Below are 16,790 nucleotides of genomic sequence, written 5' to 3'. Positions count from 1 at the left end.
GAGTCTGCAAAAGGGAAATTAGTCTCAACAACATATATTATGTTACAAAATTGGTTAATGCAAGTCAAATATATTGAAATAATTTTATTATATACTTTTTAGTGAAATGTTTTATACTTAATGTAATCCGGTTATTTTGGTTTTTTTTATTATTTTTATTGTATTATTTATATTTTTTGAAGTAGGGGAATACTTGACTTATCATAGTCAAAACATAAATTTTTTTAAAGAGCCATTTGTGAGCCAAAAGAGCCGGCTCTTTTCAGTGAGCTGAGTCAAACGAGCCGGCTCACGAAAAAGAGCCTGAATGCCCATCACTAATAGAGAGGGTTGAAAAGATGCAAGAAGAGTCGCTGAGGAGGTTGCAGTCTTTGGAGGCGACAGTTAAAGATAATACTTGCTCCATAAAAAGTGTCACTGACGCTATGGAATATATGGGAAAACAAATAAAAGAAGCAACAGACAAAGTTGAAACCCTAGAGAAAAAAGTTGGATTCCTGGAGAAAGAAAACTGTGTGCTCCGTGACAGGTGCAATGAACTTGATAATTACAAGAGGAGGTGGAATCTACGTGTCGCTGGGGTCAAGGAACAAGCAGGAGAAAATGTAATAAAAATGATGGTGGACCTACTCAGCCAGGTCTCACCAGACATCGCAGGCCAACTGGCCTTTTCTGTGGATGTCGCGCACAGACTGGGACCCCGCTCGGGAGAGGCACGTTCCAACCGCCGTATCATTGTGCAGTTTCTATCCCGAACCCACAGGGACAAGATTTGGACGGATGCCAGAACATCGACCGTACTCAAGGAAAGGAAAATAAAAATCTTCGAAGACCTGACTCAAGATGCCAAGGACACCAGGAACAAATTGTGGCCGCTGGTCGAACAGGCGAGGAAGGAGGGAAAGAAAGCGGGCTTCAGAGGACATTTCGCACATATTGATGGTAAAAGGGTCACAGTGAATGACATATAAACGAGGCCTCTGAGCCGCTCTATATGCTTAGACTTGCACATGTGAGTCTTAACAAAGGTAAGAACAGGCTTAAATAATAGATTTACAGTGGTCATGGCTTGAAAGGTTATCTGCTTTACCTCTGGGTAGATTATTCATCTCAGGAATATAAAAAATTAAAATTCTACCGTAAACACTAAACAACAACAAAAATCAGATTTAAAAAATAAATAATAATAATTTATAAAATAAAAGGGTCTAATTCACAAACAAAATAAGTATTTTCTACTGTATTTACAAACTCACCCAAGGTTATGTATTTATTTTCCACTCTTGCTAGTGTGACCAATTCACACAATACCTCTGTTGTAAAGTTGCCAGAACCTACTATGAGTTGTATGAATGGTAACAACTCTCCATTGATTGGATGGCATGAATATGGGTCTTCTGTAATTAATTAGTTACATATGGCTCTTGTAGCCATACTTTAAATACCAACTAATTGTAAGATTAACAGCTCTTTGTAGCCTACTTGGGGAAGGAAAAAAAAAAGAAGAAAAATTCTCTAAATGTTTCCTCAAAGGACATAGCTTTATTTTGGGGTAGATTTTTTAAAAATATTTATACAGAATTTACCTGCATGCCCGTGGTCTTTTGCTAGGGGTTTGTTTTTTCTATTGCAGAGTTTACAACAACCTTCTAACTAAGTGTTTAGAGAGAATATTGTATATTTTTCCAGTTCTCAGGTTATACCTGATATTTTTCTATGTCTTTGTCCTTAATGTCTATTAATGCCAGGGGTCTTAAAAATAGTTTGAAACGCAAGGCTCTGTTTCTGTTTGCCAAGAAAAATATGACGGATTTTTGCTTTTTTCAAGAATGTAACTCAACAGCCAATGATTGTAGCTTTTGGAGGTCACAGTGGGGAGACGACATCTGGTTAGCACATGGATCAGAGCACTCAGCTGGTGTAGGAATCTTTAGGTACAGTTTTAATGGAAATATTCAAACGACCGATTTAGACTCTTCGGGGCATTTCCTCATAATGGTAATCACCAAAAATAATCATACAATAGTCATTATAAACATATATGGATATAACTTCTCTGTGGAGAATAAAATGCTTCTTGATACCATAGAGGATAAAATATCACACTGGTTGATCAAATACCCTTACGCCTCTCTAATTGTAGGAGGAGATTTTAATATAGTGATGAATAATATGTTAGACAGATGGCCACTAAGGAGGTTAGAGTCTCCTAACTCTGTATTAAATTGTCTCATGGATAAATTTGACCTGGTTGATGTTTGGAGGGAACAGTTTCCAAATGACAGACAGTGTACCTGGTCCAATAAGGACTGCTCAAGACAATCCAGAATTGACTACTGGTTAGTTTCCAGATGTTTAACGAGGAACAACATTTCAGTCAATATCAGTAACACTCCACTGACCGATCACAAAGCGATTTACCTCTCAATAACTCTGTCCTCGGATCAGTCCTCTGGCCCAAAAGCCTCATTTTGGAAACTTAATAGTTCCCTCCTTGAACATGATCAGGCCAAACAAAAAGTCAAAGAATTGATTGAAAACTTTTGGAATAAAGCAAACTCTCAGAAAGCTTATGGGACAAATTGGGAGCTTCTAAAATATGAGTTGGGAAAGTTTCTCAGGAGGTTTGGTGGTGATCTGGCCAAGAACAGACGAGCAGCTGAAGACGAGGTTATTAAGAAGCTAGCGTTTCTTTCTCAACAAGAGTCTTTATCTAATGAGGAAAGATGTGAATATACAAAATTACAAAATAAATTGGATGACATCTATAAATCAAAAGCTAAGGGAGCCTATATAAGGTCAAGGAAACGATGGATAGAAGAGGGTGAACAAAACTCAGCCTACTTCTTTAGACTTGAAAAGAGTAAAAATGTATTGGCTACTGTAGATCAAATTGGAGGGGAAAATTATTAAAGATCCAAGAGAGTTAGCCACCCATTGCTATAATTTCTATAACAATCTATACACCTCTAATTACTGCGAGGTAACAACTAAATCATTTATGGACTCTATCAGCAACTGTAGACCTATATCCCCAGAAGACCGAGACTATTGTGATGATGCCATTGCTCAAGAGGAGGTTCTGAAGGCGATTAAAAATCTAAAAAACAACAAGAGCCCAGGGTGTGATGGTATAACTGCTGAATTATACAAAATGTTTGATGAATTACTAACTCTCTTTCTGGTAAAAGTTTTTTCAGAGAGCTTAGAGAAAGAAGCTCTTCCAACAACTATGACGCAGGGTGTCATCACATTGATCCCGAAACCAGGCAAGGACAGAAACTGTCTAGAGAATTGGCGACCTATAACTCTCTTAAATAATGATTACAAAATGTTTGCACTAGTTTTTGCTAATAGACTTAAAGAAGTGTTACACTCTATTATAGATGAATCACAATCTGGGTTCATGAAGAAACGACACATTGCAAATAACATTAGGTTAGTGCTGGATTTATTAGATTACAATGAGTTTATCACTGACAACAGCTTCATTCTGTTCCTTGATTTTTATAAGGCGTTTGATTCGCTTGAACATGGTTTTATCCTGCAAGCGCTTAAAAAATTTGGATTCGGAGATGGCTTTTGCAGAACTGTCAGGACCCTGTATGAAAATGGCAGTGGTGCAGTAAAATTGAAATTTGGTACTTCCCCTAGATTCTGAGTGTCACGTGGAATCAAACAAGGGTGCCCAATCTCCCCGTACTTGTTTTTAATCGCCTCTCAACTCTTAGCTCTACATGTCTCTAACAGTGCATTGGAAGGGATAACATTGGCTGAAAGAAGTATCATCCTTAGTCAACTGGCCGATGACACGACCATCTTCCTGAGAAATGCCTCCCAGATTCCCCCTGCAATAGAGCTGATCAGAGGATTTTCACAAGCTTCACGTCTCAAATTGAACTTAAGAACTAATGGCAGTTAAAGAATGTGATGTTTCAACTATATGTGATATCCCTGTGAAGGAACAGGTTACATACCTGGGAACAATAATAACTAAAGACCACAATACAAGAAGTCTAATAAATTTTAGCCCTATCATTGAAAAAACAAAAAAGAAACTAAATTCTTGGCTAAAGAGACTTATCCTTGAGAGGAAGAGTCTTACTGACAAAAGCAGAGGGAATTTCCAGACTTGCATATTTGGCGGCCTCTTTGGATGTTGATTGTGGGGTATCGAAAATAATTGACAATATGTTGTTTAATTTTGTGCGGAAAAACAAAACTCACTTCGTCAAAAAGTCTGTAATAATGAACACAAATCAATGTGGGGGCTTACATTTTTTGGACTTCACAACTTTAAGCAACACCTTCAAAATCAACTGGCTCAGACAATTCTTTAATAATCCAACATCACTATGGAATTTTATTCCTAACTATATTTTCTCTAAAATCGGTGGCCTGAATTTTCTGTTATTATGCAATTATAGTATTGGCAAACTACCAATCAAACTGTCCAATTTTCATAAACACATGCTTTTAGCTTGGTCTCTCTTATTTAAACATAACTTCTCACCCCATCGGTATTACATTTGGCATAATAAGGACATTCTCTTTAAAAACAAATCTTTATTTTTCGAAAACTGGTACAGGAATAATATTTTACTTGTTGGCCAACTCTATGACACGAATGGCAGACTGTACAGTTATTCAGAATTTTTGTGTAAATTTCAAATTCCTGTTTCGGTCAAGGAGTATGCAATTGTCTTTGATGCAATTTCTTCTGGAATCAGAATGCTGCTGGGAGGCATTAACTTCCCATGGCCACTGACTCACAATATGGATTTATCTGATACTGCTGTGGGGAATTTATGCTTTTCTGCGGCCGGACTAAAAATAAAACAATTAGAACTTTATACCAAAAAGATATTGTTACTATTCCTCATATAATACCATATTGGAACAGTTTAATAGAGAATGTCCCTTTGAAAAATGTTTGGTCTTTACCTTTCAAATATATGCTTACTAATAAAGTGAGAGAAGTTACGTTTAAATTAATTCACAGATTCTACCCAGCAAAGTGTGTACTTAAGCGGTATAAACCAGATACAGAATCTGAATGCTCTTTCTGTAAAAGGTCAGATGAAGATATTTCCCATTTATTTTGGAAATGTTCCTACACAGAAAAAAATTCTGGTCAGACGTCCTTGAATTTATCCAAACCTATCTCATTAAGGATTTCTCGTTTTGTTTTATGTGTTGTTTTGGTTTGGTGTAGGAGGGAAATTTCATAATTAATCTTTTATTTCTACTCGCTAAACATCACATCCATAAATGTAAGTTCAGGGGTTCTAAACCTTTCTTTCCTGTGTTTGAAAATGAAGTCAATGAATACCTGGACTCTATAAGATATTCAAAGAACTGTAAAGCTCTGAAGACTGTGCAGATATACTCAACACTTGTGGTATCACATGACTGAATGATACTGGAACTCTCCTAACTATAATGATGCTATGAATCGGACTGCTTGTTGATTGGCCTTGATGGACTTTGCAGACTCCCTGGGATATGAGTTGCTTATGTATTTATTTTGTAGTTGTATGTATGTGTACCTTTATGTGCTGTTTGTAACTGCAAATGCTCTCAAAAAAAAAAAACAAAAAAAAAACACACATCTCAGAGGGATATGTTTTTAATTGCTCTACTTTCTTTTTTGACAGCTTTATTTACAAGTTACTTTGCAGGTTATTATTGATCAACACATACATTATTATGTTATAAATTAAACTACCCAACTGTAGATACAGTAGTTAAAATCAGCTCCAACTTTACCAGCTGCAACATTACAGTGATATGCATTTATTACATCACTAATTACAATCTAGTAATACAGATGTGTTTCTGAAATGAGCCATACTGCATAATGAATATTTTCAATTTTGGTACTTTAAGTATATTTTGAATGCAGGACTTTTACTTGTAGCAAAGTATTTCTACACTGTTCAGAGAACATCAGAATATGGTAATGTTGTTAACAACATACTACATATTATGTATGCTTTATTTTTTTATAGGCTACATCATACATTTATATTCTATCTATTATTTAATTTACACATTTGCCTGAGCACCTTTGAGTTCTTTCCTGTGGGTGGGTCAAAGGGTTTCACCCACAGGGCGGTCGTATCTTTGAAGGGTTAACCGTCTCACTTAACAAACACAGAGCTCGTTGTCAAGACATACAGAAAGGCAGGCACTTGATCAAGTTGAAAAACATCAACAATATCACATATAAAATAAGAAATAAAGCTATTTGGTATTTAAAAAAATCTTCAAACCCTAGACAAAAACAGTATGAATATGCAAAGGCTGAGATGTAAACCTATTTTTTTCACTTCATTGAGACCCTACCTATTAACATTTGTTATGAAAACAGTCAATATCTTTGTTGTAATAATATACTAATTACGTGACTTTTCTTCATGACAGGTAAAATGCGCAAACAAATATTTTTTCCCGAGAGAATTGCAGTTCCATTTCGCAAGGGACCTCTGGGGTATCTTCGTCAGGATCCTACTAATTCTGCAAAAGTCATTAAAGACAACCCATCTCTCCAGGACAAGTCTGCACCTGTAAGGGAGGAGCTGGTCAGGCAAAATGCACTCAGTGTCGTCCGTCAGAGAGGTGGGGATGCCTCAGATAAATCTGAGGTGGCTGGAGAATACATCCTGCAGTTTGGGAAATACAAGGGGAAGTCCTTCCGCTGGCTTCTTTAAAATGATGTAGGGTATAGGGTATACCATCTACCTAATCAGGAACAAGGTGAAGGAGGAGGCTGCAGGAGTGTTTATAGCAGAGGGGCACAGCAAGGGCAGCCTACTGTCATTTGTGAACTATGCCCTCAGCTTTCAAGAAATCCAGTCTCTTCTTGACTATGAGGCAAGGTCACAGGTTGGGACAGTAGCAGCATCAGAGGATGACCAGCTGGTTGGGTTTGGCTCTCGTGCCAACAACGCTTGGCGAGAGATTTGGGACAGCAGGGATGATGGCTATGCAGCCTTTATACTGAAAAAAAGCTGTGCTTCAGGGACAAGGATGCACAAGTTACAGCAAAACCTGCAGAAGAAGCTGCCCTCACCACGCTCTGGCTCTTCTCTGATGACACGTGCGTCAAATGCTCCTGCTCATTGTGCCGTTTCCCTCCCCAGCCAGAATTAATTGACAGCATCTCTGATCTTCCATCCCCAAAGTACTTTCAGCTCCATCCCTTTTTTTTATATGGAAGCCAGAGAATGACTTAATGGCAAGGCTGAGGAACAACGACACTCTGCCATGCATTGAAGGTTGCGCTCAGGCCCAAGTTGCCTCTGCAGGTGTTGGTAGACCTCGTGTGATTGTTGGCATCACTGGTCAGTACTACCTTTTTTCATCCAGGCTGTGCTGTAAAGTTTGCCGGAAAAGGTGGTATGCTGACAATCCACCGTGGCTGGAAAAACTACCAAAGAGGTTCGCAAACCTGTTGCCGGCAATACTGACCTACACGAAGGCCGTCTGTAAATCCGTAACGGACGAGCTCAGGCGCACAGGTAACTCACCCACCGACATGGCAAAGCAGATCATGGAGATGATGCACCTGAAATACAAGCGTGCTCACCTGGCCTTCCTCCGTAACTGCCAGAACATCATGGATGGTGAGGCAGGAAAGTATGACCTAAGAACCATCAGCATCAGTTCATAAGACAGGAAACCAAGCCAGCTCCCTTTGGAGAGTATGGGGATTCAGATGGCTAGAACGGGATCTCTGTGTCACACTACCTAACTGACTGCCTACTGCACGAGTACAAACACCAGGAGGGTGCTATCACAAAGCTTTCTCCAGGGCACCTTTGGACAGGCTTTCCGCTCAGACCACACACGGAAAGTTGCTAGGAAGGTCACCTTTTCATCTGGGACCATGTCATCATATGCAGTCATGAATGAGAACTGGATGATCCTTGGATGGGTGATGGTGCAGTCTGAGACAGAAAAGTCACTGAAGCCCATGTATGAAGGTATAGCACACCGCTACAACACTGCAGGCATAGAGGAGGCACACTACCAGCGGGTAGACAGGTAAGATATAAACAGTATATTTTACTTTCGTTGGTGACGTGAACAGCTAATAATCACAATTAAATTTGCTTTTAATTTTTCATAATTTCACTTTGCGTTCATTTTATTTTATTTTTATGACTGAATACACTGAAGTGTAAATAGGGATTGATATCACTGCTTTGTGGTGACCCACAAGTAAAAAGTAGAGCGTTTAAGTGGTGTGGCTGTGTCTCACTCGTTGTATGTATATAATATGATGTGGAGAGTAAAGCTGACTCAACGCATCTCCGTCTCTTGTCTCCTCACTTATCGCACTCCACATTGGTGACCCCGACGCAAGTTGAACATGGCTGAATCATGTCGAACAACGACTGTGGTGAGAATGCTGCTGCTGCGGCGCCGGCCGCTGTTAGCGGCACGGTTAATGTCGGCGCTATCTACGCTGCCACTATCAAGTTACCGGACTTTTGGCAGCACAACCCGCGGCCATGGTTTCAACACATCGAGGCCCAGTTCCAGCTGAGAGGAATAACGCAGGATGTTACAAAGTATTTCCACGTATCGGCCTTGGATGCCTCAACGACGGCCAGGGCTATGGCGCTGTTAGAGGCTCCTCCGGCTAACGGCAAGTACGACGCACTCAAAACATTCCTGTTGAAACTCTTTGAGCTGTCGGAGCTGGAGAAAGCAGACCGCCTGCTGTCCCTGAACGGCCTTGGTGACAGCAAGCCGTCTGAGTTAATGGAGCGGATGCTCGCTGTGCTGGGAGCGGCGGATCCCTCATTCCTCTTCGCCCACATCTTCCTGCGGCAGCTTCCAGCGCCTGTGCGCACCGCACTGGCCTGCTCCCCCCTCACTTCCTCCAGAGACTATCGGGCGCTGGCTGTGGAGGCGGACAGGATTTTCCTCGCCAACCGGCAGCAGTTTGTCCATGCGCTGCTGCCCCCCCAGCACGCGTCTGCCACGCTCCCACCCCCGGAGGACGGCCCGGACACCGCAGCTTCTGTAACGGCCCGCCGACAGCGTGAGAACGGGTGGTGTTATTACCATTCCAGGTTTGGGGCCAAGGCCAAGCAGTGTCGCCAGCCTTGCAGTTTTGGAGCCCAGGGAAAAGCCAGGGCCGGCGCTCATTAGCAGCTATGGGCGCTGGCCGTGACTGCAAGCTGCTGTTCGTCACTGACACCTTATCCGGCCGGCGGCTGCTGGTTGATTCTGGGGCTCAGCGCAGCATCCTTCCGGCGAAGCCTGTGGACACCATGGCTGGCGGGCAGGGCCCTCCGATGGACGCCGCCAACAGCACGCCCATTCGTACCTATGGCACGAGGTATGTGGAAGTGTGTTTCGGCGGGCGGCATTTCGGCTGGGACTTCGTCATGGCCGCCGTGTCTACGCCGCTCCCGGGGGGCGGATTTCCTCTGTGCTTACAGACTGTTGGTGGATGTTACAAACTGCCGCCTGATCGACGCCCTCTCTTTTGCTTCGTATCCCTGTACGCTGGGCGGCGCTGTCTGTTGAACACGCTTGCCACCGGGGACCAGTACCAACGCCTGCTTGCTGAGTTCCCTGATATCACCACGGCCACGTTTTCATCGGCGGTGGCTAAGCATGGCGTGGAGCACTACATCACCACGGTTGGCCCTCCAGTCTATGCACGAGCCCGGCGCCTCGACTCTGCCAAGCTCGCGATTGCCAAGGAGGAGTTCGCCACCATGGAGCACCTCGGCATTGTGCGCCGCTCCAACAACCCGTGGGCGTCCCCCCTGCACATGGTGACCAAGGCTGATGGTGGTTGGCGTCCCTGTGGTGATTTCCGTCGCCTGAGCAACGCCACCACCCCCGACCGTTACCCAGTGCCGCACATACAAGATTTCTCCGCCCACCTAGCCGGTGCCACGATCTTTTCGAAGGTGGACCTGGTGCGCGGTTACCACCAGGTGCCCGTCCACCCGCAGGATGTTCCCAAGACGGCAGTCATCACGCCCTTTGGCCTTTTCGAATTCCTACGGATGCCTTTTGGCCTCAAGGGTGCAGCGCAGACGTTTCAGCGCCTCATGGACTCTGTGCTGCGGGACATGCCGTTCCTGTTTGTTTACTTGGACGACATTCTTGTGGCCAGCGCGTCCGCAGACGACCACCTGACGCATCTCAGACAGCTGTTCGGCTGCCTCAGTGAGCATGGTCTCATCATCAACCCGGCCAAGTGTGAGTTTGGCCGGTCATCTATCACTTTTCTGGGCCACCACGTCACCCCACAGGGGGCCGTCCCCCTCCCTGCCAAGGTGGATGCCGTCGCCGGTTTCCCTGCAGGAATTCCTGGGCATGGTGAACTTCTACAACCGTTTCCTCCCCCATGCGGCCCAACTCATGCGACCCTTGTACGATGCCTTGCGGGGTCGGAGGCCGGCGGACGTGTTGGATTGGTCCCCGGAGATGACTGCTGCTTTTGATGCTTCCAAAACTGCGCTGGCCAACGCTGCTCTGCTGGCGCATCCGTCTCCTACCGCCCTGGTGGCTCTTACTACAGACGCCTCTGATTACGCCGTGGGGGCTGTGTGTGAACAGTGGGTGGGCGGAGCCTGGCAGCCGCTGGCCTTTTTCAGCAGGAAGCTCTGTGACAGCGAGAGGAAATACAGCGCCTTCGACAGGGAGCTCCTGGGTCTTTTCCTCGCCACCCGTCATTTCCATTTCCTGTTGGAAGGCCGGCGGTTCACGGCTTTTGTTGACCACAAGCCGCTGACGTTCGCCATGGCCAAGTCTTCGGAGCCATGGTCTGGTCGACAGCAGCGTCAGCTCTCTGCTATCTCAGAGTACACCACTGACATTCAGCACGTGACCGGCAAAGACAATCTCGTCGCCGACGGCCTCTCCCGAGCCATCACTGGATCCGTCCACTTGGGCCTGGACTATGCAGCCATGGCTGAGGACCAGACCGTGGACTCTGAGGTGCAAGCCTACAGGACGGCCCACACGGCGCTGCTCATGGAAGATGTGCTGTTTGACACTGCCGACGCTACACTCCTCTGCGACGTCTCCACTGGCCAACCGCGCCCCATGGTACCTGCTGGCTGGAGGAATAGGGTTTTTGACGCCATACACGGACTTTCCCCACCCGGGGGTGAAGGCCTCTACCAAGCTGGTGGGGGCTAAGTTCGTCTGGCCAGGCCTGCGGAGGGACGTCAGGGTCTGGGCTGCTTCCTGTGTGGCGTGCCAGCGTGCAAAAGTGACTCGTCATACCAAGGCTCCTTTGGCACCTTTCAAAGTGCCTGAGAGGCGTTTTGATCATGTGAATGTGGACCTGGTGGGCCCACTTCCCCCCTCCCGTGGTTACACCTACCTCCTCACCATGGTGGACAGGACCACCAGGTGGCCAGAAGTGGTTCCCCTGTCCTCCACTACAGTAGCTGAGGTGGCCCGGGCGTTCGTTATGGCTTGGGTGGCCCGTTTCGGCACACCGTCCGATCTCTCCTCGGACAGAGGTCCGCAGTTCACGTCGGAGCTTTGGACTGCGGTCGCCGAGGTCCTGGGGGTAAAGGTCCACCGTACCACAGCCTATAACCCACAGAGCAATGGACTTTGCGAGCGGTTTCATCGTGACATGAAGGCCGCGCTCAGGGCCAGCCTTATGGGCGGCAACTGGGCTGACCGCCTCCCATGGGTTATGCTTGGCCTTCGCTCCGCCCCCAAGGAAGATCTTCAAGCCTCATCGACCGAGCTGGTGTACGGCCAGCCTCTGCGCGTCCCGGGGGAGTTTCTTCCGGATGCCACATCTGGCCTGAGCGGGTAGCTATAGACCGTCTCAGGCCTGCTCATGTGGATATTGGCGAACCGCTTCAGCTGGCCCAGCCCCCACGGCGAGGGCGCCCCACGGCGAGGGCGCCCCCCTGCGGCGGCCTCGGCTCCTGCCCCTGCCCTGCCCCTCGCCCTTCTCCTGCTAAGCGCAGCCGTTATGGCCGCCTGGTCCGCCCCCCTGTACGTTGACCTTTCTATGGACTGTTATGAGCTGGACTGTTCTGTTTTGCACTAGCAAATGGTGTCCTATGTTCACTTTGGTGTACCTGTTATTATGGGTGAATTCTGGGGGGGCCTGTGTGGTGACCCACAAGTAACACTGAAAGAGACATTCACCAAGGTACTGTACCTTTAAGGGAGAGGTGTTATGATTTGAGTGTTCCGGTTTTAACGTGGTGTGGCCGCTGTTGTTCTCACTCGTTGTACTTTGTTATATATTGAAGTGGAGAGTAAAGCTGACTCAACGCATCTCCGTCTCTTGTCTCCTCACTTATCGCACTCCACAGCTTTAACATTAATGGTTCTACTGTGTCTCTATTTCTTCTTTCAGGGATTGCTGCGCAGCATTTAAGGTTGCAGAATCTTACACAGGAGAGCATATGAACTAGGATGCTTGGACAACTACTAATGGCATTGTTGCTGCTGCCACTACTGGTGACCTGCTGAACACCTGTGCATCAAGATCCCACTACAATGGAAACATAATTATCAAGCTGGACTTGTTCCACTGTTTGAGACGGTTCCTCCGTGAGTGTGTGTCAGAGCATCATCCCCTGTACAGTTCCTTTGCTCAGTTCCTGTCGGCAGCCTTTTCAGTGGTGGATCAGGAAGACCTGCAGAGGCTTAAAGAGGCATATGCCTTCTGTGGCGTTCAGCCTGCCAACCCAACAAAGGCACACATTCATGAGCACTGTAGGACCAGAATTCCACAGCCTGAGGAGCTCGTCAAGAGAGTTGAGGGAGTTTTCCAGCACTTTTACCTCGCAACTGATCCAAACGGCGTTCCTCTCTTCAAGCCCTCTATGCTGAAGACATGGCGCATTCAGCGCATACACATCTTGCGCGGGTACTGAGTGATCCTGAGGTTGAAGGTGGGATCTTGTACAGGCACGGAGGAACACTGCAGCTAAACCACGTGCAGGGGGAAGGTACTAAAGTTCCTGTGTGGATCCCCATCAGAGGCACTTCACAGCAAGAGGGATACCATTTCCATCAGGCTCAGTGGGTCACTGGTACACGCGTCTCCACAGAGCCGTTCCAAGCCCAGGGGATGACAGGGGTGGCACGGCGGAATTATCAGCGCCTGGCGGACTTGAAACAGCCAGATGTTCACCTCCCAACTGTCTTTGATCCAGCTTTAATGGCAGAACTAAATGCAGTCTCTGAAAGATAGGGCTGGGTATCGTTCAGAATCTTTCGATCCGGTGCCAATTTCGATACCTCAGTTTCGATACAGATTCCTAACGATACTTTTTTCGATACCAAATGTTTTAAAATCCATTTCAACATCAACAAAAATACATTAAACACAAAGCTTTTATTTTCCATCTTAATTGTGAATCAAAACAGTTATCAAAATAAAAGAATTCTGGTAAAACTTCTCACTCAGAGTAACATTAATAAAAGTGCCTTGCCTTGCAAGCTCAGCCTGTCAGTCAGTCATCAGGGCAGGGAAACCACCGTTGTGGCTGCTTGTAAGAGGAAGTGGAATGTCAACAGCACCGCGACCGCTTTCGGCTCGCCATTAATATCATATCGCAGCAAACGCTGTCTGCGTGAAGTTTTAAAAAAACTGTAACCACACTTGAAACCAACCGTGACTTTCTGTGACTTCAACAAAACTGCAGACAGTTTACTCCGTCCGCACCTCTCTGTGTGTGTGTGTCGGAGCTCCGCTCTGTGTCAGTATGCAGAGAGGACAGATAAGCTTGCGCTTACGCGCTCAGACGCTTTTGGAACCGAAATTTGGCACCGAAAGATAAAGAATTTTTCGATACTCATAGGATTGGAATATTTTTTTCGATACCATAAAAGTATCGACGTTCGGTACCCAGCCCTACTGAAAGAGTGCTGGGGCATGTGAAGTATGCGGCTTTTCATTTCACTGGCAGAGACACTGGAGAGAAGTTTGGCTTGGAATATGTTGAGCCTAGTTGCCGCCCAGTTCCTCTAGACTGGGATAAGCACAGGAGCAAGACAGACTTAACCCCTGCCCTAAATCCCCCTCCTCAAAGCAGCCCACCCACTGCCCAGGCTGAGCTTCCTCAGTCATCTTCCAGCTCACCAGCCAAGCTCTTTCAGTTTGCTGCATGCCCTCCTGCTGTTAAACCAGATGTGACTCCAAGTTCAACTCCTGAGCCTCAGACAGAGCCAGGTAAACATTTGACACTTGACAAAGTGGTGGACAAAACTTCTGTATCAGTAGCAGTGCCTAGGTTTCGAAGCCTTTAGAAATGAGTTACATCTTTCTTTTCTTAGAGAGGAGACAATATGAGAACTTTATGTCATGTGTTATTGAATAGACTTTTACATAAAAATAATCATCCATCAGCCATTTTCTAAACAAACTTACCAACTGGAAAGTGAGTTTTCACCCATACAAGTGTATGAAATGTTTTGCGGTTTGTTTGTTTTATCTTTTTTTGGGCCGGAATGACTTATTGTACTCTGTCTTTTGTTGTTACAGAAACCAGAAGTCCGCTGCCTCTCCCCTTGCTTTCCTCACCATCTGGTGCTCGCACTGGACCTGTGAAGATACGTGGGAGGGTGTTTGTGTTGGACCACAAGCGCTGGCCAACCCCTATGAAAAAGGCTATTGATGACCTGCTTAATAAACACCATGGCCAGAAGGACATGCTCAAGCTTGTAGACCAGGACTATGCTGGTCTAGTTCACAACTCCTGTAAAGACCCAAACAGGATGCTCCACCCAACAACCAAACTACATATTGCACAGTATTTAAAGCACCTCAGCAAACTGTTAAACACCAGCTCCTCTTTAAACACCAGCCCGGAGAAACTCTGGCACTCTCTGACCAAGGGGAGTACGACTACCAGTGTGCCAGTTGTTACCACGCCTGCTGCAGTTGTTAATCCACCACCACCAGTGCAGACCCTGGCCACACCTCTAACTCAAGACTCTATTGAGAAAATAGTAAAAAGCATAATGGACAAGCAGCAGCAACAACAGCTGGAACAAAAAAAGGCACAGACAAAAACATGTCTTTCCTGTGGCCAGCCAAAGTCGAGGTATGAGAATGATGGTTCTTCCATCCACTTCTTTTACCAGCAAGGCCCTGTCAGGTATGTCTACTGCTCCACTAAGGCTTTTAAAGCCTATGGTGCTGAAGGTCTGAAAAAAACCCAAATGCCCTTTAATGACTTTTCACGGACAGTGTTCTTTCAGCAAGAAAAAGGTGGAGGACAGAGGACAGCAAAAGAGGAAAAGGACCACCACAGAGGAGGTCGCAAGTGTCGGTGTTGCAGAATGGAACTGAAGCAGGGCCCAAACAGTCCTCATATTCACACTGGATTCCCTGGAGTAGCAAGGAAGTACATTTACTGCCCTGCTAAAGTCTTTTCTATTTACAAAGACCAGGGCATGGAGAAGGAGATGACCTGGAAAGAGTTCCAGGAGTCTGCCTTTTATAAGTCAGAAAAACTGCGGTGGGAGGTCGAAAAGGGAAAATGACGAACATTGAGGGAGGGGGGATGTTTAGTAAGTACGTAAGTAAGTAAACTTTATTTATATAGCACCTTTCACAGAAAAAATGGGTCGCAAAGTGCTTTACAGTGAAACAAAAACAGAGCAAAAACAACACATACAAAGCTATATGGCTAATAAAACGCTTGTCTAAAAAGATGAGCCTTCAGGTGTTTTTTAAAGGTTTCCACAGAATCCAAAGCTCTCAAGGCTAAAGGGAGAGAGTTCCAGAGCCCTGGGGCCACCACCGAAAATGCACGATCACCTCTTGTTTTAAAATGTGTTCTAGGAACAATTAAGAGTTCCTGACTTGAAGACCTCAGAGAGCGACCAGGAGTGTGTGCGTGCAGTAGTTCCTGGATGTACGAAGGAGCTTGGCCATGTAAGACTCTATAGGTAATAGTTAAAATTTTAAAATGCACTCTAAAACCAATCGGTAGCCAGTGAAGAGCCTTAAGCACAGGAGTAATGTGCGACCTCCTGCTGGTCTTAGATAAAAGTCTTGCTGCTGCATTCTGTACGACTTGCAGTTTGTCCAAGGATGATTTGTTTAAGCAGGTGTACAGTACATTGCAATAATCCAAACGAGAAGAAACAAAAGCATGAACAAGCATCTCCATCTCTCTTTGAGAAACCACAGATCTAATTTTAGCAATGTTCCTGAGATGGAAAAAACAGGAACGTGTGTATATATAGTGTGTATATACTGTATATTTTGCCCATTTCATATTTATTTTACATATTTTGTTTTGTGTATGTTTGACCTTGCACTATGGGGCTTGGTGTGTTTAAACTGTCGTTGTATTTAATAAACAAGACATTACATTAACCAATATTTACATGTCTCATTAATAAGTGCATAACATTAAGAGAACAGTAAAATGTGTATAATTGAATGCAAAGGTTTTAAGAAATTGTAATGTTACACATACTAAGAAAACTGTAATATAAGGGAAGTCAAGTATTTGATACAACAGTGTCATATATTTTTAGTATATATAGTATTTCAGTATTTAGTAATATATATATATATATATATATATATATATATTGTTTAAGGTATTTACTTGACTAAAGATTAAAAACATACTAATAAACACCTATTTATCTTTAATAATGCATCACAGACATTGCCCCAACTGGGATTCGAACCTACGTCCAGATAATAATTATTAAATATGCAGGAAAAAACGCAGCTTGTTCAGCACCTTGGACAGCGTTAATAATGCCGCAACTTCATTGGCTGTCACTGGCTTCCACTTAGGCTT

General features: G+C 44.9%; 1 protein-coding gene across 1 annotated transcript; it reads left to right on the top strand.

Annotated features, from left to right (window-relative positions):
- The first annotated feature begins 7,856 nt into the window (after positions 1 to 7,856).
- On the top strand, positions 7,857 to 15,510 carry LOC120547816. Its single transcript, XM_039783511.1, has 4 exons — positions 7,857 to 7,988; positions 12,371 to 13,209; positions 13,887 to 14,194; positions 14,507 to 15,510. Exons 2-4 carry the CDS (start codon positions 12,854 to 12,856, stop codon positions 15,508 to 15,510), a joined length of 1,668 nt encoding a protein of 555 aa, XP_039639445.1. The 5' UTR covers positions 7,857 to 7,988; positions 12,371 to 12,853.
- The last annotated feature ends 1,280 nt before the right edge of the window (positions 15,511 to 16,790 follow it).

The sequence above is a fragment of the Perca fluviatilis genome, chromosome 19, assembly GCF_010015445.1.
Source record: "Perca fluviatilis chromosome 19, GENO_Pfluv_1.0, whole genome shotgun sequence".
NCBI lineage: Eukaryota > Metazoa > Chordata > Actinopteri > Perciformes > Percidae > Perca > Perca fluviatilis.
This window is presented reverse-complemented; position numbering and strand designations above follow the sequence as displayed.